Source organism: Myodes glareolus, chromosome 3 (assembly GCF_982192425.1).
Source record: "Myodes glareolus chromosome 3, mMyoGla1.1, whole genome shotgun sequence".
NCBI classification, from domain to species: domain Eukaryota; kingdom Metazoa; phylum Chordata; class Mammalia; order Rodentia; family Cricetidae; genus Myodes; species Myodes glareolus.
Window position 1 is genome coordinate 18,218,250 of NC_142028.1, and position 26,732 is coordinate 18,244,981.

At 41.3% G+C, this 26,732-nt stretch overlaps 1 protein-coding gene and 1 long non-coding RNA gene across 2 annotated transcripts in view; one reads left to right on the forward strand and one right to left on the reverse strand.

Moving 5' to 3' along the window:
- Positions 1-399: 399 nt before the first annotated feature.
- Positions 400-8,469, reverse strand: LOC146895329 (uncharacterized). The gene is made up of 3 exons (XR_015001047.2): positions 8,265-8,469; positions 3,680-3,744; positions 400-2,056 (listed from the first exon to the last, which is right to left on the reverse strand). It is a non-coding gene; the product is annotated as an uncharacterized LOC146895329 (long non-coding RNA).
- Positions 8,470-8,959: 490 nt separating this feature from the next.
- Lrp6 (LDL receptor related protein 6) overlaps positions 8,960-26,732 on the forward strand; it is a 120,582-nt gene continuing 102,809 nt past the window's right edge. Inside the window, exon 1 of the mRNA XM_085687252.2 lies at positions 8,960-9,133. Coding sequence (XP_085543378.1) covers positions 9,079-9,133 — 55 coding nt within the window. The 5' untranslated portion in view covers positions 8,960-9,078. The remainder of the gene's footprint in view (positions 9,134-26,732) is intronic.

A 26,732-nucleotide genomic window follows, 5' to 3' on the forward strand; every position in this document is an offset into this window, starting at 1 on the left:
AGTCCTGTTGCTGACCCTTTGGGTAGTCATAAGCCTCAATGTCCCTTTTCAGGATCTCTCCTTACTCCACTGTCTGCCCTTCATGACCTTCCTGACTTTCATGACACAACCTTCAGTCAGCTTCCCCCTCAATTCCTTCTGTTTTCTTTGCCTAGCCTCTCTTCTGTACCACACTATCCAACCACAGCTCACTTTTTCTTGCTACACTGGATGCTTTGAGATAAGGTCATGGTTCCTGTTAGAACCCGGCATCTGTACTACGTGCTATACGGTACTATGCCTGTAGCTCCCAACCTCCTGTAGCTCCCCTGTCACTACAGGACTGGTTGTGAGAGCCAGGAACTAGGCTGGACACTTAAAATTACACACATACAGACAAGCAGAGAGGGACACGGGTCATCCTTGATACAAGAATGCCAAGTTTATTGTGCTCAGGGGAAGCCTATATAGGGCTCTGGCCATGCCCCAGCTCTTGGGATCTTTCTGCTGCAGACCCACCAGACCAGGCAGTGGTGACACACACCTTTAATCCCAGTAGGCACAGTATTTTGCCACAGAAACTGGGTGGTAGTGGTGCATGCCTTTAATCCCAGTCCTAGAGAGGATTATAAAATGGGAGGAGACAGCTCTCAGACACAGTCTCATTCTGAGATTCCTGGAAACAGGATTGACATTTCGGACTGAGGTCAAGGTAAGAGCCAGTGGCTGGCTGCTTTGCTTTTTGGGTCTTCAGGTTGAACCCCAATTTCAGTCTCTGAGTTTTTATTAATCATGCTTCACCTTCCAAGTGCTAAGATTTCTGGATTGTGTTACACATCTGCCTGGAAGGGTTTTTGTTCCTTTCTTTAGTATTAAAAAATTCCTGTTTTAGTTGAGACTAAAGTCCCACTCAGCACCTCTGTCTTCACAAGCCCTACTGTTTTGACATCTTGTTTCACCAAATCACCATCTCTTCACTCCTCAGTGCTGTTGTTGACTGACAATTCCACAGGGTTCTCTGCCATCTGCAAAACTCCTCAGCATCCCTGAAGCATGAATCTAATCAATGTTTACCAATAAAGAATCAGGAGCCAAATATCAGGTAAGAACCTGAAAGACCAGAGAAGCAGGGAGCAGTTGCTAGTCATCTTCTCCCTCTTCCATCCCTCCACCCCAAAGACAGATCTTCTCTCAGGCCTACCTTACTACTTCCTGTCTCCTCTCTGGCTACAGTATTCCAAACCTCTATGGTCAGTCACTGACTAGCTTTGTCCTCTGACTCTTGACAAGCAAGCTTTATTTGTCAGAACACAAATAAAATATCACACAATGTTTCCTCCCTCTTGTCTAAATAAAAACCAAAGGTTTTAACTAACATAGTAAAACTATACACAATTAGTACAATAACTATCTACAAATATATACAGGCAAGAATTATATTAACAATGTCCAGTCTATTTTCATTTGACAAATTCAGAGAAAATACTCCATTATCTATTCTATCTTGTTGAGTCCAAAGTGTTGTATCTAATTTATTTTCTTTTGTAACTTATAATACCAATCCCAAACTATTTTTTACATCTCTCAACCTTATACACTTTATACCTCACACCTCTTTTGTGAGTTTCTCTTCAGAATCTGGTAACAGGGAGAACTATAGCTATCTATTCTTCAATTCCATCAGAGACTTGAGAAGGATATGACATTACTTGGGTAAACAAAGCAAATAAATTCCAAAACTAAGAAATGATGAAAACAGCTAGCTACCCAGAAAGTCACCCAAGGTTCCTCTGTAAAACTGGAGCATCCATCCTTGGCTTACAGGTCTAGAATATTTGACAGACTTTTCTGTAAAGCAGGCATTCTGAAGTACTTTCCTGCCTTGTCTTGGCAAAGTTTGGCAGTCACTTTCTTTTGTGTCCTGATTGTCCAAATTGAACAACATGCTGTCAGCAGTCAAGACAAGGGCAATTTCTTGCTCAGTGGCTAACTTTTGCCACAAAGAAAGTAACTTCATATCAAGTTTCCATCATCTTCTCTGAAGTAGATTGGTGCTTCCAGGAGCAGACATGTCTCCCTGTCATAAAAGAATAACCTTATTTTTATTAAAACATTTTAAATGCTATATTCTGTAGATCTCTTAAGTGTTTGAAGACAACCTGTCTATCTAAAATGAATCTCTGTTTGATCTTGAAAACATACCTAACATGATTACAAGTTTGATTGTAATTGGTAACTATTAACTTGCATTTCTATGTTATCCTAAATAGTTTGTAATAATAACTTTCAAGGACTAGGAATTTACAATATATTGATAAATGAGCTGTATAGGTATAGTACCTTGAAGAAAAATAGAAATTCATGTACAGCAAGAGTAGGTTCTAACAAAAATGACCTTAACTTTGTATCAATATAAAAAAACATCATATATACCACATAACAAAAGTAACCTCAGATTTGTATCAGTATACAAAAATCCATACCAATGTAAAACAGTTAAGACTAGTAGCTGTTTTTTGGTTTAAAAGTTCAATAATCTGCATTTTTATCCTATCATTTCTATATCCCCCTTTATGTTTTCACAAGATTCCTGAAACCAATATCCTTTATTCAGCTTTTTTCCTGTCCACTACCAATAACAATTTGTTACAAACCCCTCTAAATGATGACAAACATCCATAACCTACTGGGTGACCAAAAACACCCACCCTGCCTTTTGGGAATGTGACTGTCATGTTCTTAAAATTCCTTCTTGCTGTCTAGGGGGGTCAACATCTTTACGGGACCCTGAAAAAATGGGCTATTTGTCAAGTCCTAGGGGAGCTAGCTATATCATTTGTTGTCCAGTCTCTGTGTAATGGAAAAGTGCAGGGTTTTTTTTTTTTCCTTTTGTCTCAAGTCTTGGCTAGAGTAGTTTGTGAGGCTGGACCATCTCAACTAACCACCTCGTAGTTCTAAGTCCATCTTTGGGTGGTGTTTGTCAGCTTACTGGCATTATTACAATCTTGGTGGAATTGATGTGGGGCCCCATTCTCCTTTTGGAGACTTCAAAGGTCACTGTTATGCATGGTCGTGGTGGTTTACTGCAGAAAACTTAAACATTTTAATCCTGCAGATCTCGAAGAGGTTAAAGGACCATAATATGTTATGTACATCCAGAGTACACAAACTTAGTTCTTAGTTACCTGATAGAGATTCAGACTGAAATCATGTTCAGGAAGATAGGTGAAACCCTTTTCTAGAATTAACTAGCACTCTATATGACCACTAATATTATGACAAGAAGTTTAAAATATACATATTGTTTATATACATTTTGAGATATTTATACCTTAAGAAATGTTTTAAAGAGTCAAAATAAAACCAAAGAATTATGAGATTAGTGGCAATAGAATAGTTTCTTAATTTTGGTTTTTCTTCTGTCCCATATCAGGTGGCTCTTCTGACATGAGACATGGATTTTGCTTTAACAAGCATGTTTGGGTTTAGAGAAGGAATGAACCATGCTCCAACTCCAGAGCCAGGTTTAATTTTTAATTGGGCAGGAACTACAGAAAGACCATTTATATTGTATGTCTGTAGAGAACAGCAGAAACAAACATTTGAGAAGATTTATGAAATTTTATTCTATTGGAAATGTGATATACCAATAGACCAATTTGCTCTTTGTCTTGAATTTTTTTTTTTTGATGATTCTTACTTTTTCTTCAGATGTCTCATTTGTCCAGTGCTCTTCAGATCCCTTAGTTGGATGCCTTCATTCTCCTGGAAAGATAAAAACAAAACCCTTCCCCAACTGTAACATGAGGGGCCGGCTTGTTGGGGTTTCCATCCCACCCAGTACCCCACAGCCGGCATATCCCAAGGAAATCACACAGACTCCTTAAGATTATAAACTGATTGCCCCATTAGCTCAGGCATCTTGTTAACCCTTGTAACTTATATTAATCCATTATCATTATCTATGTTAGCCACATGGCTCAGTACCTTTTCCAGCAGGGCAGCTTACATCTTTCCTCCCTGGTGGTCTGGGCAGAACTGTGGAGGGAGCTTCCTGCTTGCCAGAATACTCCCAGTCTCTTTGCTCCACCCCTCTTCCTGTCTGGCTTTCCCGCCTATACTGCCTGCCTGGCCAATCAGTGTTTTATTAAAATATGATTGACAGAATACAGACAATTCTCCCACATCACCCAATCCTAATTTTGGAGAGTTTCCTTTATGGCAAGTTATATTTGATCGAACGAAAAGCATAATTTAATCTTATAAGTTAGTTTAGGTTGAACTGTCATTAACACTGTTTGATAAACTATTACCTCTTCTAATCAAGAAGTCTCTCTTGTTTGAATCTAATCTTTATCAATCTTGATGGTATCCATAACTTTTCTTCTCCTGTGGAAACTAAAGCAAAACCTCTTCCCTAACATAGCACATATTCTGGTTTGCCTTCTGATGTCAGTTTTTTCTACTGTCCAATGCCTCTCCACAGATGCCATTTCTTTCTCATTAGTATTTAGAAAACTTAAAGTTAATAAAGTGTTGTGCAATCTTTTTTTATTACCCTTTTCTGTTTATTAAGCACATCTTTTGGAGTCTGGTTAGATCTTCCTATAACTTCTTGCCCTGTAAGAATTTGTGGTATACTTGTAATATGCTTTATGTTGTAATGTGCAAAAAAATATTTCATTTTACTAGAGACTTATGCTGGAGCATTGTCTGTCTTAATTTGTACAGGTATCCCCATGATGGCCATAACTTCTAATAGATATGTAATTACAGTATCAGTCTTTTCAGAATTCAAAGTTCATTGAAATCCTGAAAATGTATCTATCGTATGGTATACATATTTTAATTTCCCAAACTCTGCAAAATGAAACACATCCATTTGTCAAATTTCATCTCTTTGGGTTATTTCCTGCGGGTAGTAAAATTTGCTTATACAAAGAACAAGTACAATATTTCCTTATAATTTCCTTGCCTTGTTGCCAAGTGATAGAAAAAAATTTTTTCAAACTCTTGCTATTAACATGGTGTTTCTTATGAAACTCTGAGGCTTCTAGTACATTTCTTACCAACAATTGATCTATTTAATCATTGCTTTGTGCTGGAGGGCCTGGTAGACCTGAATGGGATCTGGTAAGTGTTATATATAAGGGATCATTTCTATTTATGATTATTTCTTGTAATTGAATAAACAAAGTCAATTCTGAATCATCTGGAATACATTCAGAAGTTTCAATATATAAAACAACTCTTTCTTCAAATTGAGTGTAAGTAACTATATTAAGAGGTTCTGGAAAATCTAATAATACCAGGAAAATAGAATATAATTCTGACTTTTGAACAGATTATTTAGGGCTTTAAGACACTTTATTTAAATTTCCTGACTTATAACCTGCCTTTTCTGATTTGTTTGTGTTAGTATAGAATGTAGGGGCTCTATAAATTGGTGTTCCCTGTACAACATGAGGAAGGATCCAGTTAGTTCTTTTTTATAAACTGAATTCTCTTGCTTTTGGGATATTTGTTGCTAATCTCTCCCCAAAAAATTACTGCAAGTTCTTTGCCAATGTTCATTTTCTGCCTACAAAGAGGAAATTTCAGCATTAGTAAAAGGTACCACAATTATCGCACAACAGATCCTCATTATCAACAGGTGGCAAGCCAAACTCGGCTTACAAAGGTTCGCACTAACCAGGAGAAGTGACAGAGTCCTGTCAATCTAACAGTTGGAAGATGGAGGCAGGAGCATCAGGAGTTCAAGGTCATAATTAGCTACATGAGGAGTTTGAGGCCATCCTTGGTTACATGAAACCCTGTCTCAAAAGCCTCAAATGATTTTTTTTTTTTTTTTGAGACAAGATTTCTCTGTAGCTTTGGCACCTGTCCTGGAACTAGCTCTTGTAGTCCCAGCACTTGGGAGGAAGAGGCAGTCAGTCTTTGAGCTTGAGGCCAGCCTGGTCTAAAGAGTGAATTCTAGGACAGTCAGAGCTACACAGAGAAACCTGGTCTCCGGAAACCAAATACCAAACCAAAAAAAAAAAAAAAAAAAAAAAAAAACCTCAAAAAGCAAAACCAAAAACCACATACACACACACACAAAAAAATCCCCCAAACCCTCAAATGAATACATGAATGAACACATGACTAAACAAATAGATAGCATTCTCTATTAATAAACCCAATTCCTATATACTGGTTCTGCCTCATTTCTTGACATTCCTTAAAAGCCCCATAGTTTAGCAAGGTGGAGCTACTTTCAAATCCCCAGCATGCCAAGTGCTCCGGTTAGTCTGCGCCTTTGCACCTGCTGTTTCTGCTTGGGATGCCTTGGCCAGCCTGGTCAGCTGAGCAGACTCTTGAGTGACATTTCAGGCCAGGGTTCTCCAGTGTTTTTTTTTTTTCTCATTCTTTGAACTACCTAGGCAGACTTAAGAATTTCCACATTCAACAAGTATACCACTTTAACTCATTTGTGTCTACAAATCAGGTTGCTAGCTTGAGTGTGGGGACTATTGCTTATTCTCATTGTTAAATCACCAAGACTTAAAGCCAGGGACCGTGTCTAATGTGCATGAAAATGACTGAGTGACAAATTAGTTCTATAATAAGAATAGCATCCTTGGTATAGCTTACATTACAGAAGTTTACTTGGGTATCTTAAGAAAATTGGTAATAAAAATACAATCTATTAAAGGAAAGGGAAGAAACATGCATGCATCTCTATCCTAATATTTACTTTGTGTTATCATTCTGGTCTTTCTTAAATATGTGGTATGAGCGTGTACACATATGCACACATGTATAGACTATATGTAGTTACATTTTACATAAATGTAATTGAAGTTTTTACTTTCTTCCCCCAGTACACAAGACCGAAGTGTAGGGTCTTTTTTTTTTTTTAATTTAATTTTTTTTTAAGACAGTGTTTCTCTGTAGCATTGGAGTCCATACTGGAACTCTCTCTGTAGACCAGGCTGGCCTTGAACTCTCAGAGATTCACCTGTCTCTGCCTCCCGAGTGCTGGGATTAAAGGTGTGTGCCACCACTGCCTGCCTAAGTCTACCACTAAGCCATACTCTCTTCCCTTCTCCACTTTAACCATTTTAAACTTAACTATATGTAAACTTTTTTTGTTATTTACACAAGTGTGTGTGTGTGTGTGTGTGTGTGTGTGTGAGAGAGAGAGAGAGAGAGAGAGAGAGAGAGAGAGAGAGAGTATTGGAAAGTGTGAGGGCCAAGACATATATGTGGAACTCAGAGGACAGGAAGGAGTTAGATCTCTCCTTCCACCATGTGGGTCCTAGGGATTGAACTCCGGTTATCAGGTTTGGCCCAGGTGCCTGCCCTTCTGGGCCACCTCACCAGCCTCCCTGCAAATGTTTGCCAGCACCTCGCGTACAACCCTCCAACCTGGGTGGGTTCAGGTCCTGCTCCGGGGACTTGAGTGGCCTCGGCTAAGTCCCTGAATTTCTCAAAGTCTCATTTTCCTCCTGTGTGTAAAGGAAAACAAGGTCCCATCTGATAACGGTGCTTGCAAGCCCTGGGTGAGCCCTTTTCCGGTTTGGATGCAGATAAGGGCGTGTGATGGTTGGACACACCTGCTGATTCTTTTATGGTTAACTGAGAGCACCCAGCCGAGGTTGAAGCTGGCCAGGTGGTTGCAGAGGGCACCTGAGCCATTACTTAGGGCCACCCACTGAATATGTAGTGGTAGAAGTTGTTTTGGGGGTTTCGTTCTTTCTGAAGCAGAGAAACACTCATTCAGTGCAACTTGTAAAGCTCCAGACCAGTCCTGTCTTATTGCCTCTTTGCTGTTAGGTATCGATGTCTCTCTCTAATTTCTTGTCAGCTTAGTTTGCAAAAAAGTCTGTGTTTCTGGAAAGGCACGAAAAGGTATGGAAAGGAAAATAAATCTGTTTTTCTTTATTTTTTCTTCGTTTATATTCATTATACGTAATGAGAGATATGATTCAAGCATGTAATTTTCTTTCAACGTGTTAACCCCTATGCGCACCCCTTTCTCCCCCTCTCACTAGCCTCCTTCTTTCCCCCAGATAGTCATACGCTTATCATGTATGTGTAAACCTATCTATCTATCCATCCATCTATCATCGTCTATCTTGACACACACACACAATCTAGATCCACATATGAGAGATACTCGCCTGAATGTATAAAACTGAAGACCCACAATCTTTGTCTTTTCAAATTTGGTCTTTCTCGCATATATGTGTCTTTCTATCTATCTATATGTAAAGCAGACTGCACAGTGAGAGAAAACATACTTGTTTTTTCTTAAATCTGATCTGGCTTATTTCACTTCATATGACGATTTTCAATTCAGCCCACTAGAAATCTTCGCGTGGGCTTCTGCACATCGTCCACTCGGTTCACCGCTCTCAGCGAGTGCAAGTCCAGCGTGTGCAAGCCGCACTCGCACTTTTTATGTCCCTATGCACCGCACAGCCCGGGCTCCGCAGCTCCACCTGGCTCCGCGGCCGGGCGCACAAAGAGCGGCGCGGGCGGCGACGGGCCGGGACGCAGAAAGTAGTCCCGACCACGCCAGCCCCAGTGTCGGCCGACGTCGCCTCACGCCCTCCGCCGCCCGGGGAAAGAATCCCATTGGAATGCGCCCCGGGAAGACCTTTCCCCGTCCGCCTGCCGGGGCTCGCGAGGCCCATCTTGCGGGGACACTTGGTGGGGAGTGGGCGCGCGCAGCGGCGGCTGCTCCCGGGCTCCGGCGGCGGCGTGCCGTGGAGGGGTCGGGCGCGCAGGGAGACGGCAGCGGCCCCGCGGCGAATCCCTGCGCCGCAGCGAGAGGAAGAGGCTGAATGAGGCGCCGCGCGGGGGACGTGGGGCGCCGCGGGAGGAGGCGGCGGCATGGGGGCAGGCGCTGGCGTCGCGCGAGCCCGGGCCGGAGCGGCGCGCTAGATCCCTGACGTGCGCCCTTTTCTTTCTTCTTCTCGGTCTTCTCCTCCCGGCCGCGGAAAGCATGAGCGTGCAGACCCGCCGCTGCGGCGGCCGCCCCGGCTCCTCGCTCGCGCGTCCCCTGGCCGCCGGTCGCCGGTGAGGGCCGCGAGCGCGCGCCGAGCGGGGAAGATGGGGGCCGTGCTGAGGAGCCTCCTGGCCTGCAGCTTCTGCGTGCTGCTGAGAGGTGAGGCGAGGCCGGGGCAAAGTTGCCGGGGTCGGGGGGGGGGAGGGGTGGCGGCGGGGACAGCGGCCGGGAGAGAGAGGCCTGGTGCCGGGGTGCCGCGCGAGGAAGGGGCCCGCGATCGGGGGCCGCGCCCGGCCACGGTGCACACCCCTGCCCGGCCCCGCGGAGCGCCCGGACAAAGCTGCGGGCCTTGGGGGGTGACCCCGGCCCCCCGCACTCCGACCGAATGACCGACTGTGCTTCGCTCTGCCTGCACTCAGGGCAGAAAGGGTCTTTTGTAGTTCGGCTTTCGGCACCATTGGTGTTAACCTCCTTCTCCCTCGAAGCCCCCACCTTTCCCGTGTCTCTTAGGTGAACTTTTTTTTTCTTCTTCTTCAAACCTCACTATTTTTCCTCTCCCCTCCAGGCCTTGTTACAACTAATAATTGGCTTCCGTTTGGGATAGAATGATCCTGGGTGAGAGCACAGTTGGAAATTGACTCTAGGGTTATAGGTCGCGCTTTTCAGCATTGGCAACTCTTCTGAGCCCATAATAAAAACACAAACGTTGTCCTCGCAACCCCTGGCATTCAGGACTCGCCCCCTGTTTTCGGAGTGTGCAAGTGTACAGTTGGCACCAAGTAAGGAAGTCATTCTTGTGTGGCGAGGAGCCTATCTTGGGAACTAAATTATCATTTGCTGGGCACCCTTGGGAACTGCTTGGCACTTTAGTAAATAACAGAATGCCCCGGGTAATTTGCTATGGGAATCGCTTAAATTGAGTGGCTCCGTGGTGTTTGGAATTGGACTGAGAAGCTGACACCTACGTCCTGACTTTATGTTGTGTGACAGTTTGCCAAGCGAAAGCTTGTCGACGGTCTTCTTCAGTTGATGAGAGATGGGGCTGATGCTGTTGAGTGTTTGACCTGTGCAGGAATTTAGGTGATGGTTGGCGCTGTGGCTTGCAGTTCTGCTTTTGTTAATTTCACTTGTGCCAGTTAATGGGACCTCTCTGGAATTCTTAGCTATTAACTTAACCAGCTAAACTTGTAAGTCCTCCAGAAGTAAGGAAGTTGATCAAGCAGAATAGTAACTAACAATCTTACAAGCGGGACAGGTGTGTCATCTCCGTATATGTGTGGATTTGAATAAGAGTAGTTGCCTTTAAAAAGAAGTAAGCATTTTCTAAAAATAAGCATATCGCAAATTGTCTAGTCTTACTTGTAAACTCCGGAAAAGATAATTGCTGTTTAATTTCCATGGCAGAGGACTTCATATTATTACATACTCGAGAGATTTAATAAGTATGTGTTTATTTTGTCACAGTAAACTCTACTATGAAAGGAGATTTCGCTGTAGCTGTGAGGAAGTTGTAATTGAGAGTCTAATTGACAGGTTCATAAGAGTTAAATGTAAGAGCAGTGGATTGATTAGAGTTGCGAAAACCCAGATCCCTAACCTAGACTGGATTTGGCTTCTGATAGTGTAGTTGCAGTTCTCAGCGGAGCATAGTGTGCTGCAAATGCTGTTTATTTTGATACCAGGTTTGAGTCTAGAGTAGATTCGTGACTTGGGTGTATTTGCGGTGAAGTTCAGAAGCGTGATGCTGTGTAACAAGCCCCAGAAGAAGTAACTGTCCAAAGTGGAGCTTCCTTTAAATGTAGTATAATAATGGAGTAAGGCCATCTTTCTTCTGCTTAGCACTAATTGTGAGTACATATCATTTCAGTGAAACTGTCTTTTGATATAAAAGATTCTTGTTCCTAATTTGAATTCTCTTTACTCCTTGATAATGTTAACTTCTGTTCTGACAGTTACCCTGAGTTTTCCAGGAGCAAATTGTGATTTAATTCCTTGTAGTTCACAGAGAAGGTGGCGCTTCACACTGGGTGTGAGTCTGGGACTTTGGGCCATGCGGCCTTGTTTATCAGCAATTGTGAATCATTTAGTACTGCCAGTGTCAGGCAGCACTACTATCCCTGTTACCAGGTGATGAGGCTTATCGGAAAAACATTTGAAACTTGGGGATTTCAACCCTGAAGTCTTGAGTTTAAAGCCAGATCTTCATTATTCCTGCTTCTGGTTCTTCCAGCCTCAGTTTATCTATAAACCATGGGTAATGATAACCTGTCTGTCTGATTTGCAGGGTTATTAGGTGTGTTTAATGAAAGAACATATAAAGTGCTTTCCAAATATTAATTAAAAATGTTTTTAAGACAGGATCTTTCTATGTTGCCCAGGCTGACCTCTAAATGCAACTATTCTCCTTCCTCAGCCTCCTGAGTGCTTAACATATGGCTCATAAGTGTGATTTTGTGTGTGAAACTTTTTTGATTATGGATGTGTCCTCGATTGTTGGTGATAACAAATTTAATTTTCAGGAATGTTTAAAGTAGACGGTATTGTGGTCATTTGCAAGGAGTGGGGACACTGTCTGTCAGCTAGTTCATGGTAGAGCAGGGATTTACTCCATTCTCTTGGCAGGTGTGCCCAGAGTAGCTCCTGTGATAACTGTGAATAAGGCAGACAGGGCTGTGCTCTATTAGACTTCACAGCTTAGGTTGGGTCTAATCTACCCAGGTACCAATAGAAAAAAAGCAGTGTCTCTGATTTTCTATATGAAATATTTTTGGAAAGAATTATAGTTCTATGCTGGGTGATTGCGCAAGCTTTTAATTTCAGCACTTGGGTTCAAGGCCACCCTGGTCTACGGAGCGAGTTCTAGAACTGGTTCCATAGCTACTGAGAAATGCTATCTTGAAAAACAAAACAAACAAAAAATTACAATTCCATAAAAGATTTATTTTTTTAATTTTAAAAGATTATGTATGTCTGTATTTATGAATGTAGAGGCCAGAAGCATGGATTCCCTGGAGCTAGAGTTACATGTGGTTGTGAGCCATTACTGTGGATGCTGGGAATTGAACTCAGGTCCTCTGGAAGACAGTGTGTATTACAGTATTTGAAGGCAAGCATGGAAGCATATGCTTGTAATTCCAGCTCTTCGGAGGCAGGGATCGTCAAGGCCAGTCTAGAAGTCAAACTTTATCAGTAGCAACAACCATCACCCCCAATACACAAAATACAAACTTTGAAATGATGTCAAAATATATACATGGTAAATCATGCTTGGTTTTCTTTGAGGGGACTTTTTAAACTTATGATTACTTTCTGTATAATATTTTTGGGGGAATTTTATACACATATACAATGTATTTTGGTTATATTCATCCCCCCATTCCTTCACCTAGCTCCTCCCCCTAACTTTTCCTAGATCTGCCCTCATCCTAGAGTTCTTTCTCCTTAAAATAACCCACCAAGTGCAATTTGTGTTGCCCCATATACTCCTGAGTTTGGAGCCATTTACTGGAATGTAGTAAACCTAACAGGGGCCACACAATGACTTTTCCTTTCCCAGAAGCCATCAGCAGTCCATAGCTCCTCAGGTAGTAGTGGGGGCTCATGAGCTGCTCCCCACCTCCATGTTCCATGTTGGAATACCGACAGACTTGATCTTGTGCGGGTCTTGTGCAGGTAACCCCGGCTGCTGTAAGTTCCTGAGTGTGGTGGTCCTGTCGTGTAGAGACATTATTTCACTCTGACCTTTATGACTTTTGGCTCTTACAGCCTTCCACTCTCTCTTAGGAGTTCCTGATCCTTGTGGTGAAGGGAGTGTGATGTAGATCTGTAGCTGTCCCACTTGTGGCTGGGCTTGCTATGTGACAGCTCTTTGCTACCTGCCTTCCTACCCCTTCTCCCCCTTTGTAGACTGGTGAATGGGATCAGAGCAAACTAAAGTGTTTCTAATTTACATTCGTAGAAAATGGAGTCTTTCAAGATGGATTTTCCTTTAAATCAGGTATTACCAAGTTTTGGGGCCATCAAATAGGCTTTGGCATGGGAATCAGAAGATGTAGGTTATAGTTCTAAGTTTGGTGTTCTGTGCTTGGGGTGGTCACTAAGTCTCCTTATACCTTATTGTCTTCATCAATGCAAGGGACCCTTTTGGAGACTTCAGCCCATTTAAGGGCTTTGAGAAGTCTTGAAGGTGCAATGGTCAGTTGTAGCTTTCCTTGCAGAGCAGCCCTCAGACTTGACAGTGGTACGTTTTTTTGTTGTTTAGTTTTCCCTTTTTGAGACAGGTCTCCTTATAGACTCACTGTTCTTGCCTCTGCCTCCTAGGTGCTGGCATTACAGGCATGTCCCGCCGTGCTTGACTCTCACAACAGCGTATGTGTTATGTGTCTGCATGCTTGTGCACCTATGTAGGAGCATGTGCTCCGTGTGTAGTCGTCCTCAATTGCTCTCATCTTATTTTTTGAAAAAGGTTCTTTCACTGGATGTGGGTTTCAGTGATTGGCTGACCTCAAGCCCCCTCAGCACTCCACTCTTGTCTTTACTTCCCCGTGCTGAGATTACAGATGTTTCTGTGTGGGTTTTTCCATGGGTGCTAGAAATATGAACTCAGGTCCTCCTGTTTGCATAGCAAGCATTTTTCCCACTGAACCATCTTTTTAAAACTTTTTTTTTTTTTTTAAAGTTTTAGGGAACTTTTGCTGTAAGAAACACACTGGAGAAGATTAGGTGATCTTTTGAGTTTTAGGCTGACTCAGGTGAATCCGTGATGTTGATGACAAGTTGGTTTTGTTTGATCCGGTGCTTTTGTCCTAGCTTACTTGTCCTAGGTTTGCTCATCTGGCTAGAGAATAATTTGTAAGCCTTTAAAGTTTCAGTTTACTGTTATCAGAAGTGCTAACAGTGTTTACCCATCCATCTGTTTTTTAGGGATTTTTTTTTCTTTAATTAGAGCTGTTCCCATTTGCTTAACTGACCTGTGTCCTTAACCACACTTTGACCATCAAAAACCACCTATCTTTTTTCAATATCAGAGGCAATTCTGTGAAGAGATACATTGATGGTAATTATTTTTCTGAGAACAAAATTTGTCTGAATAATTTAGATGTATTGGAAAAACAAGTAAAATTGGTACTAACTACTCTGGGAAACTGGTTTTCACTGTGGAAATTTTAGTGAAAGTTTATCTTTGAAGATGATTATAAAGGGACTACTGTTAGAAAGGTGGGTTTTTATCATCCTGTTTTCTGACACTCTTTTTCTTCTGACAAGCAAGTTTTATAGTCTGCTTTGCTTTTCTGTTCAGTTATAACCAGCAAGATATTAGCGAGAAATGGCAAGGTTTGTGAACGAGTACTGCCACTGCTAGGCATTGAATAGGCGACTGCTCCGAGTTAAGTCAGGCTTGGTGGCTGTAATCCCAACATTTACAAGGAAATGGCAGGAAGATCAAGAGCTGAGCTTCAGGCCATCCTGAGCTACATGAAATCTTGTCTCAGAAAGTCCTATCAAAATGTGTTCAGATTTAGTAAACATTTAAATGCTCACTACGCTTCAGGTACCACTTGCCTGTTGATAGTTTCAGGACTATGTTTTTGAAAGTTTTTAAATCTGTTACTGAAACATTCTACTTGTGATGTTTGTGTCTTGCTTTATATGAAATAGGATGACTGCTGGCTACTTACGTTCATTTTACATTATTGGCCTTAAACCTGCTGCGCTTGTGCTGCCTCAGCCTCCCTTTGTGCTACGACTGCAGGGTGAACAGCCCCATTCGGCTTTCTTTTCACCTTCTGTTTTAGTGTGCAAATATGTGCCGGCGTATGTGTTCTTGTGTGGGCAGTTTCTTAGAAACTGGCATTTACTGTATTTTGAGGCAGGGTTTCTCACTGGGACTTGACAGCAAGTGAGTCCCAGTGATTTGTTGATCCCTGCCTCCCTGTTTCTGGGTTACAAGCCCACTGCTTCTGGCTGTGTGTTTATTTTTATTTTTTAATAAAACATGAGTTCTAAGGATTAAACTCAGATCCTCTTCCTTGAAAGACATTTTAAAAATAGTACGTTATGGACTGGCCGATTCCCCTAGCCCCCTTTTACTTTCTGAAGGGTTATAGCTTTAACACTGATTTGGGTGATGATGACTATAAATAAGCTAAAGAGTGGAGAAGTCAAACTCAATTGATTGTGATACTTTTTCACCTATTAAAAGAGTTAAGTAAGATGGGTGTGGGTGGTACATGCGTTTAATCTCAGTATTTGGGAAGCCCTCTGTGAGGATTTCTGTGAGTTCAGGGCTGTTACACGGAGAAATCCTGTCTTGAAAAACCAAACAAAGAAAAAAGGAAAAAAGAAAAGAGTTAAGTACAAGTAATCAGTTTTATCAAAGTAATTATAAGTGCTTTGGTTCTTCTTGTTAAGTGATTGGCACTTTGATGCTGTGGGTCTATTGTCTATTTTCTGTTGTTTAGTTTGCTTAGAAGGACCATGTATAAGTGCTTTGACCATTTGGAACTAATTTCAGGAGATTGGAGATGCGAGATGAGGTTGAAGTATATAAGTGACTAATTGATACCAGGCCTAGCGTCACCGGTCAGGTTCTTAGTGTTGCCATACCCCCACAAGAAAAAAAGGTCACTCAGATAATACAATTTTTACCTTACCAAATACTTGACTAGGAGGTATTTTCTGCATTGACCTTGGTTACTTTTATCACTGTAAGACCCAAGTCACACAGTGTAGATTATTAGAGTAAGAATCTTTATTATTTATTGGCCAACTTTATTATAAAGTGAAGATTAAGAATATCCATTTTGGGAGGCAGAGGCAGGCGGATTTCTGTAAGTTTGAGGCCAACCTGGCCTACAGAGGAGTTCCAGGTCAGCCAGGGCTGCACAGAGAGACCCTGTCTCAAAAAACCCTGAAACTTGTATCTGTGCTTGACAATACAGATTTCCCCATCTTCTCTTTATTCCCTAAACAGCAGTGTAACATGTTTTACAAAGTGCTTATGTGAGGTGCTATATTCTTGAGAGGATTAAAGAATTCAGGGTGGGATGTCTGTTTGTGTGTGTGTGTTAAATGTACACATAACCACGCATATGTGTTAAATGTACATTTTATATAAAATTTCTACATCTACATGTTTTGGTAGGTGGCCTGAGTTAGGTGTGGCGTAGGAGGATGAGAATGGAGGCGCTAAGGAATTGGTGTGCAGAAAGTGACTACTGTGCTCCTCTCTACCCCCATGTTAGGTGTGGAACGAGGGCCTGTGCATAAAGGCAAGCACGCTCCACTGAACTGCATTCCCAGTCCTTGCTTTTTGGAGAGAGCTCAAATCTTGTGGTCCTTTTGCCTTTACCTCCTGAGTACTGGATTATTGGTATGTTCTACCATTTCTGGCTATGACTAGTCTTTTAAACCCATTTTTAAAAAGGCATAATTCACATAGTGTAAAAATTTAAAAGTGTTCACATAGCATACAAATCTCCATTTTTAAGTGTTCGGTGGCTTTTAGTATCTTCACAAAGTTGAAGATATCACTGTGATCTTATTTAGTGTTTGCCAGCAGTCTTCAAACCCTTAGCAGCCCTTTGTGTCGTCGTTGTCCTAGTCTCTGGTAATTGTGCATGCGCTGCGCGCCTCTGTGAATTGCCCTTTTTGAATAGTTCAGAGAAATGAGACAGTGTGGCTTTTTGTGTCTAGCCTCTTTCATTTTGCATAATTTTTGTAATGTTTATCGTATAACATGAATCTGTATTTAATTCCTCTTTATAGGTGAGTAATTGCATTGTTTAGACATATGAAGTGAATATGTGCTTGATTGTTGGATTCTTTACCGTAAGTCATTTTTTAAAACTTTACCCTCCCCCATTTGTTTTGAGAAAGGGATTTACTGTGTAGTACAAGCTGGCCAGAAACTTGGAATCTTCCTGCTTCAGCTTTCTGAGTCCTGGGATTATATGCATGTGTAATTACACACAGCAGAAACCTCAACTGTTTGAGGTTACTGAATAGATTACAGAGTAGTATTTCTGTTGAGCTGCTGAGATTTACCTAGATACTTACTAGCATTTCTTGCTTCTCTTCTTTGACTTAAACAGCCATGTCTTAGATAAGCCAGTTGTGTGTGTGTGTGTACATGTGTGTGTACGTGTATGTGTACACATGCATGTGGTGGCCAAAGGTTGATGCTGGGTATTTTCTTCAGTTCCCTACCCTGTGTGTTGAGAATTGGAGCACTAATTTGGCTAGACTTGCTGGCCATGAGTTTCAGGGATTGCTTGTCTCTCCTAGGTTTTTTTTTAAACCTGAGTTCTGGGTATTGAACTCTGGGGACTCATGCTTGCACAGCAAAGCACTTTACTGTGTCACCCTCCTAACTCTTCCTTAATAAACCATTTTAGTTTTGATACTCACATCTACTGAGATCATATCTACTAAACTCACACTTAGAATAATAAGATAGAAAAGACTTAGAATTCTGTGTTCTTTCACTTTACACGTTAGGTAGGTGGGCAGCTGACTTCAGGTTGCATTGCTAGTGCTCTGTTCAGCAGCTGCGCCTTCAGTGCTTCCACCTTTTAAAGACAGGGTGTCACCATGAGCCCAGGGTGGTCTGTAAATCATAATCCTCCCATCTTAGCAGGGGTTATGTGAGTGTACCACTGTGTTTATTATGGTTTTTGGAATGATACTGAAAAATGATATATGTTTGACACTGGGGCTTGGTATGTCGCCCAGGTTGGCCTTGAACTCCTGGTCCCAAGTGATTTTTCTTCCTCATCTTTTTAAGTAGCTGGGCAGGCAAATGTCACCACACCCAGCTAATCACTTTTTATAAAAGATAATATGATTTTGGAGTTTGCAAGTAGATGGTTTGTTACAGGATTGCAGATAAAAACCAGACTGTACTTAGGTAGAAGAGAGGTTCATCTTAGCAAAAGCTATTTCCTTAGCCCACCACCTAGTACAGCACCAAACACAGGGACACTTGGTTTCTAGGGAAGAGCCAGAAAGCCAGCAGGAACTCCGTGGGAGTTGAGCCAAGTGGAGAGGGTAAGCTGATTGCATGATCAGAACGTCTAACTGGAAAATTATGTTCTTGTCTGCTCAGCTGATACTTGGAATGAGGGAGAAAGTTGTGCATCTGCTTGCTTAAACTTAGGGTGAGCCAAAGTTTAAGGGCTTGGAGGAACGAAGTCTGGCTGAAGTTGGGTCAAGCCTAGTCAGTGGGGACTGTGTTGCACATTCATCAGATCCCTGTTGTCTAGAACAGAACTTGTCTCCCTTGGAGATGGAACAGAACGTGGGGTTGTGAGGCTAGCCTCTTTAGATTTGGCCTGATTGCTCGTGTGGGTGTGACAAGAGTAGTACTTTGCCACGCATCGAATGGTTCTTTTAATGACTTTGCGCAGAATTTTGAAAGGCTTTCAGATTAGATTTTTTTAAAAAAAGCCTTTTGAGGCTAGAAATGTAAGTAAAGAACTCACCATCAGGTTTCAATTCTGGATAAGATTTGGGCTAATTCCTGTATTTCAGATGTTTTCCAAATACTCTGGGATTTTGGGGCTTGCCAGGAAGTGACCATTCTTTATGTACCTGTGAAACTGGGAACTCTATGAGCCAGAAAGCAGGGCAGGTTTCCAAGGGAGCTCTGAACATAGCCGATACATCCTGCTGCATGGAGCTCCTTTATAGTCTGTGATCCCATCTGGAGCTTCCAGTTTGGAGACAGACTGAGTGAACTTAGGGAATAGCTGTATTCAGGAGGAACTATGGAACTGAGGAGATAGGCAAGGAGAAAAGGTAACTCTTAGATCACAGAGGATTAGACTGTTACCAGCAATGGAGAATTTAAGAAAAGAGAGAGGTATTACTTACATCCAGGAAGTAGGGCATTAAAGCATCAGCAATATTTTAAACAAAACCCACAATCATCCTTTAACAGGTCATTCAGCTCTGTGTAATTAATTCTTGTTCTGCTGGGTCTGTGTGTTAGTTTCATGAACCCATCTATTTATCTACCTGCTTTTTGGAAATCCTAACTCAGTCTTTTTGTGTGATCTCAAAGAGATGCCATTGGACACCTGCGCACAAGAGTCACCTGGCACAGTGACCTTTTTCAGTGTCAACTTTTTTTTTTGAAGATGAATATTTGCTGATTTGCAAGTGTGTCCCAGGAAGTATCAGAGTAGAAGACAGAATAAATCCCACATCAACATGGCATGACTTACTCATTACCATGAATTTTAACTCTAATGAATGGTTGCCACAAAAATAGTGCAGTTGGCAAGGATGTATTGTGTATGGTGGTTTTTGAAGCATGCACACCAAATTGGGTCCATCCAAAATAGTTTTATTTAAGATGTCTGTAAGCAGACTGATAAACTTTATTTTAAAAGGGGAGTGGCTAGTATATCTGATAAGTGAATATAGTCGAATATAACATTTTCAGAGAGAAGGCTAAAGATACAATCCTCAGACATAGTGTTCTCAAAATACCAAGCAAACATAGAGTATGTCAAGAGCAAATGAACATTATCAATTAAAAGACTTAGTAAGTTTGGAATAAACACTTCCTGCCCATACAGTAAAATATCTTAATGATGTGAGTTCTTAACTAAGAACCCTAGTCTACCTAGATGTTACTGCATTCAAATTAAAGAAGTTAATTGCGACCAAGTTAACACTGAACCAAAAGTATAATAGGAATGAACTGCACTGTATTATAGTCTTGGAGACCAGAGCTCTGATAATAGAAACTCATCATTAATTTCTAGCAGTTTGATACTTGTGTGCATCTTTTGAAATAATTCAGATAAATGTTTCCCCTATACTCCTATAATATATACTTCTATAACATAGGGAGGATAAACTTTCTTTTGATAGTGTCTACCAATAGAATTTTTAATATTTGATCAGATAAACAAAATTATTGTTAACTTTGAACTTTTACATTTTAACAAAAAAAAAGCTCTCGGGTCCTCTGAGAGTTTTAAAGGCAGTACCTTAGACACTTCATTTAGGATTTGGGTTTGAAAGGGCAGAATGTCATTTGTTGTTAAGAGGACTGAATGTTTGGTAATATAGGTAGGATTATGGATTACGTAGGAGGTAATACAATGGTAAAAAAATAATTCTTAAATGAGGCTTTTGTTTGTTTTGTTTTTGTTTTTAAATAATTCAGAGCATAATAAAATCAGCATTAAGTTGATAAGATAGAGAACCTATGCTTTCCAGAGGGATTATTGTAGTTATTTAGAAGGCAAGGCAAACTTTGTAGATCTGTTCTTTAATCTCGTACCTTTAACTTAAGAATATTTATTAATTTTAACAGAGAACACCAAAATTTATTTTTATAAAGATTCCAAAGAAACTTGTATATAAACTTATTGGATCCTAGCTAATTTTGACTTGAACAACATCTCTTTCTCATTAATAAATTAAAAACTTTTATAGCCATTTAGATTTTGTCATACATGTCATACATTTCATTTTATAACAATGGTCATTTGACTTTAGCACAGAACTGTTGTCTTTTCCCTTCACACAAACATACCCTTTGAATCTTGCATACAAAGTTGTTCCTGTGTGTCATTTCAAATAGTCTCATTTACATATAAAATTATAGTTCATGTAATTGCAGCAACTGATGTTTTAAGAGAAAGCTGCTTGGTAGATAATTGTGAAACTTGTACATCAGCTTTTCATAGTAGACGAATAGAACTTACGAATACACCTCTTTCACCTTTTTACAGCCAAATGTTTCTTGACAGTGCATCTCTCTCTCTCTCTCTCTCTCTCTCTCTCTCTCTCTCTCTCTCACTATAACTCTTTTTTTAGTGGTGTTGAGAATCAAACTTGGGGGCTTACACACGACCACTGAGCTGTATCCTGGCCCAGTACAGCGTTTCAGTGTGACAAATTGAGTGTGGTGGCACAGTTCTTTAATCCCAGCACCTGGGAGGCAGAGGCAGGTAGATTTCTAAGTTCCAGGCCAGACTAGTCTACAGAGTTCTAGGACATCCAGAGTGACATGGAAAAACCTTGTCTCAAAACAGAAAAACAAGCAAACACACCCAAACCCCCTCACATATTTAGCTTTTCTGGCATAAAAATAAGAGGCAAGAAACTACATAATTAGAAAATATGTTCAGTATTATAGTTTACTTAAAATAACCTTAGACAGGTAATAAACATCCGTGAACTAATGTAGCACAACTCTGAAGTTTAACAGTACTATAGATTTGGAAACTGTCTTTACATTGGGTTAATGTATGATGCATACGTGCTTATGTGTGCACATTTGGAGGCCAGATGTCAAAACGTTGGATGTCTGCCTCAGTTGTTTTTTGAGACAGGGTTTTGCACTGAACTTGGAGCTCATTGATTTAGCCATGCTGCATTGCTAGAGTTGCAGGGATCCACCTGCTTCTGCCTCCAGCGCTGGGATTAGGTTGTACTATTCCCCTGTGTTTGTATGGATTCTGGAGATGAGCACTCAGGTCTCATGCTTGTACAGCAAGCTCTTTACCAACTGAACTTTTTCCTGGCCTATATTGGTTTGTTACAATACATAATTACTGTTAAAGTAGAGTTTGTCAGATTAATGACTCCTTTCAACTAAATGCAAATGCAGGTATAATGTTTGTTTATTTGGTCAACTAAACTTTAAAATATATCCAAAGAAAATAAAGATTTATGCTAGTATATATGTAATGAGTAGCTTAGAAGACATAGAGTACAGGTATTAATTACTACTTGCAGTGTTTTATTTTTCATCTCTTTCATGCTGGAAATTGAACTCAGGACTTTGTGGATATTGATGGGTATTGTGCTGAACCACATGCTTGTGTAAATTTTAGTAAACCAATAATACTTAATTCGTCTCTTGTCAGATGATCCAAATTCACTTTAACTTCCCCCTTTTAAGACTGTCTGTGTAATCTAGATTTCCTTAGATTTAATTTTGCAGTCTAGGCTGGCCTAGAAATCCTCCTGTTTTAGCTTCCTAAGTGCTGGGATTACAGGTGTGAGCCACCATGACTGGCTTTAACTTGACTTTTTAAAACATTTGGGTTAGTTTCAATAAAAAATACTTTTGAAAGGCACATTTTGGATATCTCAGGAATGATGGACTGATGGGAGACCAAATCTCATCTGAGTGTATAAGAACCTGTTTCTAGCTCAATTTCTGACTTCTGCATGAATCCCTGGGGAAGGATGGGCAGCCACAGGTTTATGCAGGCCTATCATATTTGGGAGTTTGGAGATGGGGTGGGGGAAAGAATCTGATAACATACAGGTCATTGAGCTTGAGGAGCCTGGGGTATTGAAGGAAGGTACATGAAAGGATTTTAAGGAGCTTTTCAGGAGGTTGAATGCAGAAGAAAGGAAGAGTGTGTGTGTGGGGGCGCAGGGGGCGGTGCATGCTAGGTATAGACACTTAAGTGAGCCAGTAGGGGAAGATTGCAGGTTTTTAAGGACATTGAAGTTCTCAATTATCTTTAGTAGAATTTTGCCATTTGTGAGGCATTGAGCTGGTTTGCTGCCATGAGAGTACAGCATGTGGTCAGAGAAGAGGGAAGGCATCTGTTAAGGTTCCTTATGAGGGTGTAAAGGGTCTAGGAAAGGGTGCTCCTTTGTGAAGAGCTAAGGAATACCTTTGTGTTACCCCCTGGAGGAGGAAAGGGAAAACAGAAGAAAGACCCTAGAATACTTCTGTTAGTGTCAGAGACCGCTTCGGTGCCCATAGCCAGAGGAACTGTTTTCTTTGAAAGATACGAAACAATTTCTTACGCTACTCCAGCAGGTAAGAGGTCTGGAGAGAACTAGTTTAAGAGCCAGCTCAGGGTGCTGGCTCGGAGGTTAAGAACACTTGTTGCTTTTGTAGAGGGCCCAGTTTCAATTCTCAGAAACCACACAACAGCTCATGTCCATCTGTAACACCAGTTCCAAGAGTCTGATGCCCTCTTCCGACCTTCTTGGGCACCAGGCACACACATGGCAGACAGTCTTGCATAGAGGCAGACACTTGTACACATTTTTTAAAAAAAGTTGATCTCAGGAATACAGCCTAGCCACATCTCTAAACAGGAGAGACATTCAAATTATTCCCAGAGCACTGTCTGGGGTTGTCACACACCCATAGATGAAGTTCTCTTCCCATACAGGTGATGTTACCATCCAGATATTGAATAAAAGTAAATTCTAGGCAGGCCTAAGTAGGAAAAAGCCTAACAGAAGGTCGTGTTGGTCGTGTTTTGATAGTAGGGTCTCTAGGAATCTCACAAATATACAGAAAGATTTGTTAACAGGTAATGGTGACAGTGCTGTAGGGTTTTTGCTGGGGACGTGTCTAGGTTAGCAGGTGTCAGTTTAGCAAATGACTTTTGGTGTGGTCTGATGACTTCTGAATGATGATTAAGAGAGGATTTTCAGGTGCTAGGCTGTGGTCGGTGGTAAACCCTTACCTAGAATGTGTAAGGCTTTGGTTCTGTCCTCAAAATTGCAAAAAAAAAAAAAAAAAAAAAAAGGAGAGGGAAGGGGAGAGGAATTACATCTGTTTAAGCTGAGGGTGCTTAAGCCAAAGTTTAAGGGATGATAGAAGCCTGACTACATTTAAAGCCATCCCAATGGGTAGCTTCATGGATGTTTATGACTATTGGTTGGGACTTAAAGTTTTTAGTAGATATATTTGTTTTTCTGGGCTGGGGATGTCTTCTAGTGGCTTTTCACATGCTAGATAAGCACTCTACCTAGAGCCTATCTACCCTGCATGGTATATTTTTCCCTTCCCTCCCCTCTCTTCCCCTCCCCCCCTTTCCCTTCCCCTTCCCTTCCCCCTCCTTTCCCTTCCCTCCCCTAGTCATTTATCCATTTATTTATCCATCTGTTTATTTATTTTGCGTGTGTGTGTGTATATGTGTGTGCGTGTGCACTCACACACATGTGAAATTCAGAGGAAACTTGGGAGGAATAGGTTTTCTTATTCCACTATGAGGATTCTGGGGGTTGAACTCAAGTCATCAGGCTTGTTGGCAGGCACCTTTACCTGCTGAGCTAGCTTTCCAGTCTCTAAATGAGGTTTAGATTAGCTTTGAAAGGTGGAAGGCTGCTTTTTGTTTTTTGTTTTTGGCAAGACTGGGGTCTAGCCAGGACTTTGTGCATGCTGTTTAAGTGCTTTGTCACTGAAATATATCCCTAGTCCTGAAAAATTGCCTTTAAATATTAGTAAACATATCTACCATATTACTGTTGTAGTGAACTCAGCTAGGCACCAGGAATAAAGTACTTATAAGGCATATAGCTTTTATTTCCGAGGAGCTGAGATCCTAGTTGAGGTAGAAAATATACCTCAAAAAAGGTTAGTGTGGAGCTGATGGGATTACTCACTGAGTAAAGGCCCTTGTCCCCAAGCACGAGGACCTGCGTTTGATTTCCAGAACTTATGCAGTAGAAAGAACTGACTTCTGAAACTTGTCATATGGCATTAAAGTGTAGTGGTATGTGCATGCGCGCGCACACACACACACACACACACACACAATCACAAATAAAATAATAACAAAAAAGCTGGGTGTACTAGCATGTATCTATATTCCAGTCCCCTCTCCCCCCAAATGACCATGTTTAAACAAGCAAACAAAAGCTAATAATACTAAGTGATAAAAGACTGTGGTCTCTACAGTGTGGAGATTCAAAGAGAAAAGATGTAGATAAGATTTGAATCTAGCCTTGAAGGATTTAGATTTGCTCACTGGGAGAGAGGTGTGAGAGAGTGGGAAAGTGTGTACACTGGTGATGGGTGACAGGCGATGTGCTCCCAGTCTGTATGTTAAACTCTGTTTTTATGTGCAGAAGTGGTAAAAAATGAATTTGGAGTTCAAGGAGGAAGTTGAATAGTGGAAAACTGAGCTGTTGAGTCTTCATGTCTTATGCAAAGGGAATGAGAAAGAAAGCTTTTGAGTTGGGTGAAGCACAACCATATATTCCAAGTAGGAAAAGGGGAATGTTGAGATCATTCCCTGTTAGAGTAGTGTAGATGTGAGCTCTTGAAACCCAGGGCAACAAAGTGGTTCTAGAAATGAGGGGGCACATTTAAAGAAATGGTAAAGAAGAGTTAATTACATGGTAATTGGCAGGGGAAAAAGGAAGCATGCTCTTAGTAAGGTTAGGAGACCTGGGCTGGGGAGATGTCTCTATGTAAAAGTGCCTTTGTGCCAGTGTGAGCACCTGAGTGTGGATTCCAGGCTCCTGTAAAGTTAGGTGTGCTGTGACCTGGGGCCAACCAGTCTGGGCTTAGCGAGAAATCCTGTCTCAGAAAGACATCTGATGTCCACCTTTGGTGTCCACATGTCTGCATGCCTGGGCTTGCACAGCCATCCCACACTTGCACACACTGGCCTATACCATCCCCACCCCACAAACAGTTGTAACATCTTTGAAGAGTTTTTTTGTAGGAAAAGGTAATGAGTTTTAAGTCAATGATAGGAAGATTGCAGCCCTTCTCCCCCACTCAAGAAAGGCCTGGGGAACAGAAGATGATGTTAAGTTAGATGGATTAGAAAGTTGTGTAGTTTTGTGATGATCAGGAGAATCTGGGAAGTTGTTTCATACTCTTATTTGGTGACTAGAGGTCTCGGAATACTATGTGCATGAGAAGTAGGAGAATTGAAACAGACAAGAATAATAGGTAGTATGATTTGGAGAGAACATTCTATTGGTAGGTCTATAGCGAATGCTGTAGAGAAGTAAAGAATAAGAACTAAGAAAAGGTTGTTAGTTAGATTTTATTTAAGCCTTGAAGATTGCAGGTTTAGTTGAGTAGTGTGTTTGAGTTTGGTTAAAGATGTTAACAGAGTGGTAGGTAGGAGAGAGAGAAGTATTTTCTTGATAGTAAACAAGGTTAGTGTTGAATACCTGAGCCTGCCACTAGCCTTTGAAGAGGTGGAGCAATTGATGGAGCTAAGTTGCAGAAAGAGTGAACCTGAAATGTTGCTTGATCCCACAAAGGGAGGGCATTCTCCACCTTCTACTGAGAACAGGGGAAATAATAGATGTGTAGCCCTGGCTGGCCTACAACATGCTTATGCAAATCAGGCTGGTCTTAAACTTTCAGAGATCCACCTACTTCCTGTGCTGAGATTGATAGTGTGTGTGTCACACCAGGGCTCAGATAACTTTTTAAGAAGTATAGGTAAGATGTTGAAGATGTGACCCCTGCTTATATCCTAGAACCCAGGGAGAATTTTGACTGTTTGAGACCGTGTGGTTTACAGAGCAAGACCTTGTTTCCATCAAAGCTGGGGCCGGGTGGGGATGTCTGGCATTTAACCCTTCTTCTGAGACACTGTGTTTCCAAGTTGATTTGAGAAAGAAGGATTAAGTGGACCTTGAGAGCTTGTTTGGAGGTTCTAGCAGGGGAGTGCAGCTACTCCTGTACCTTTGACTGAAGACTGGTTCTTCTTTATTTTGTGAATAAAAGTATTTTGTGCATTCTTTGACCGAGTGCACAGTTTTTGGAGGGATGCACATGGAAGCACTGAGCAAGGAAGGCAACACTCGCCTAGCCATCCAGATCAGTCAAATCCACCCTGAAGATCAGTGGGGTAACAGATGCCCTCACACCCATTGGAGGATTAATGTATGGGAATCTGTAGTGCAGAGAAGGTTCAGGAAGGAAGTTTGGTAGGGATTTGATGAAGGAGAACAGATTCCTGAGCGAGTGTTTGCTAAAGAAATGTGACTACTGTTTGAATTCTGC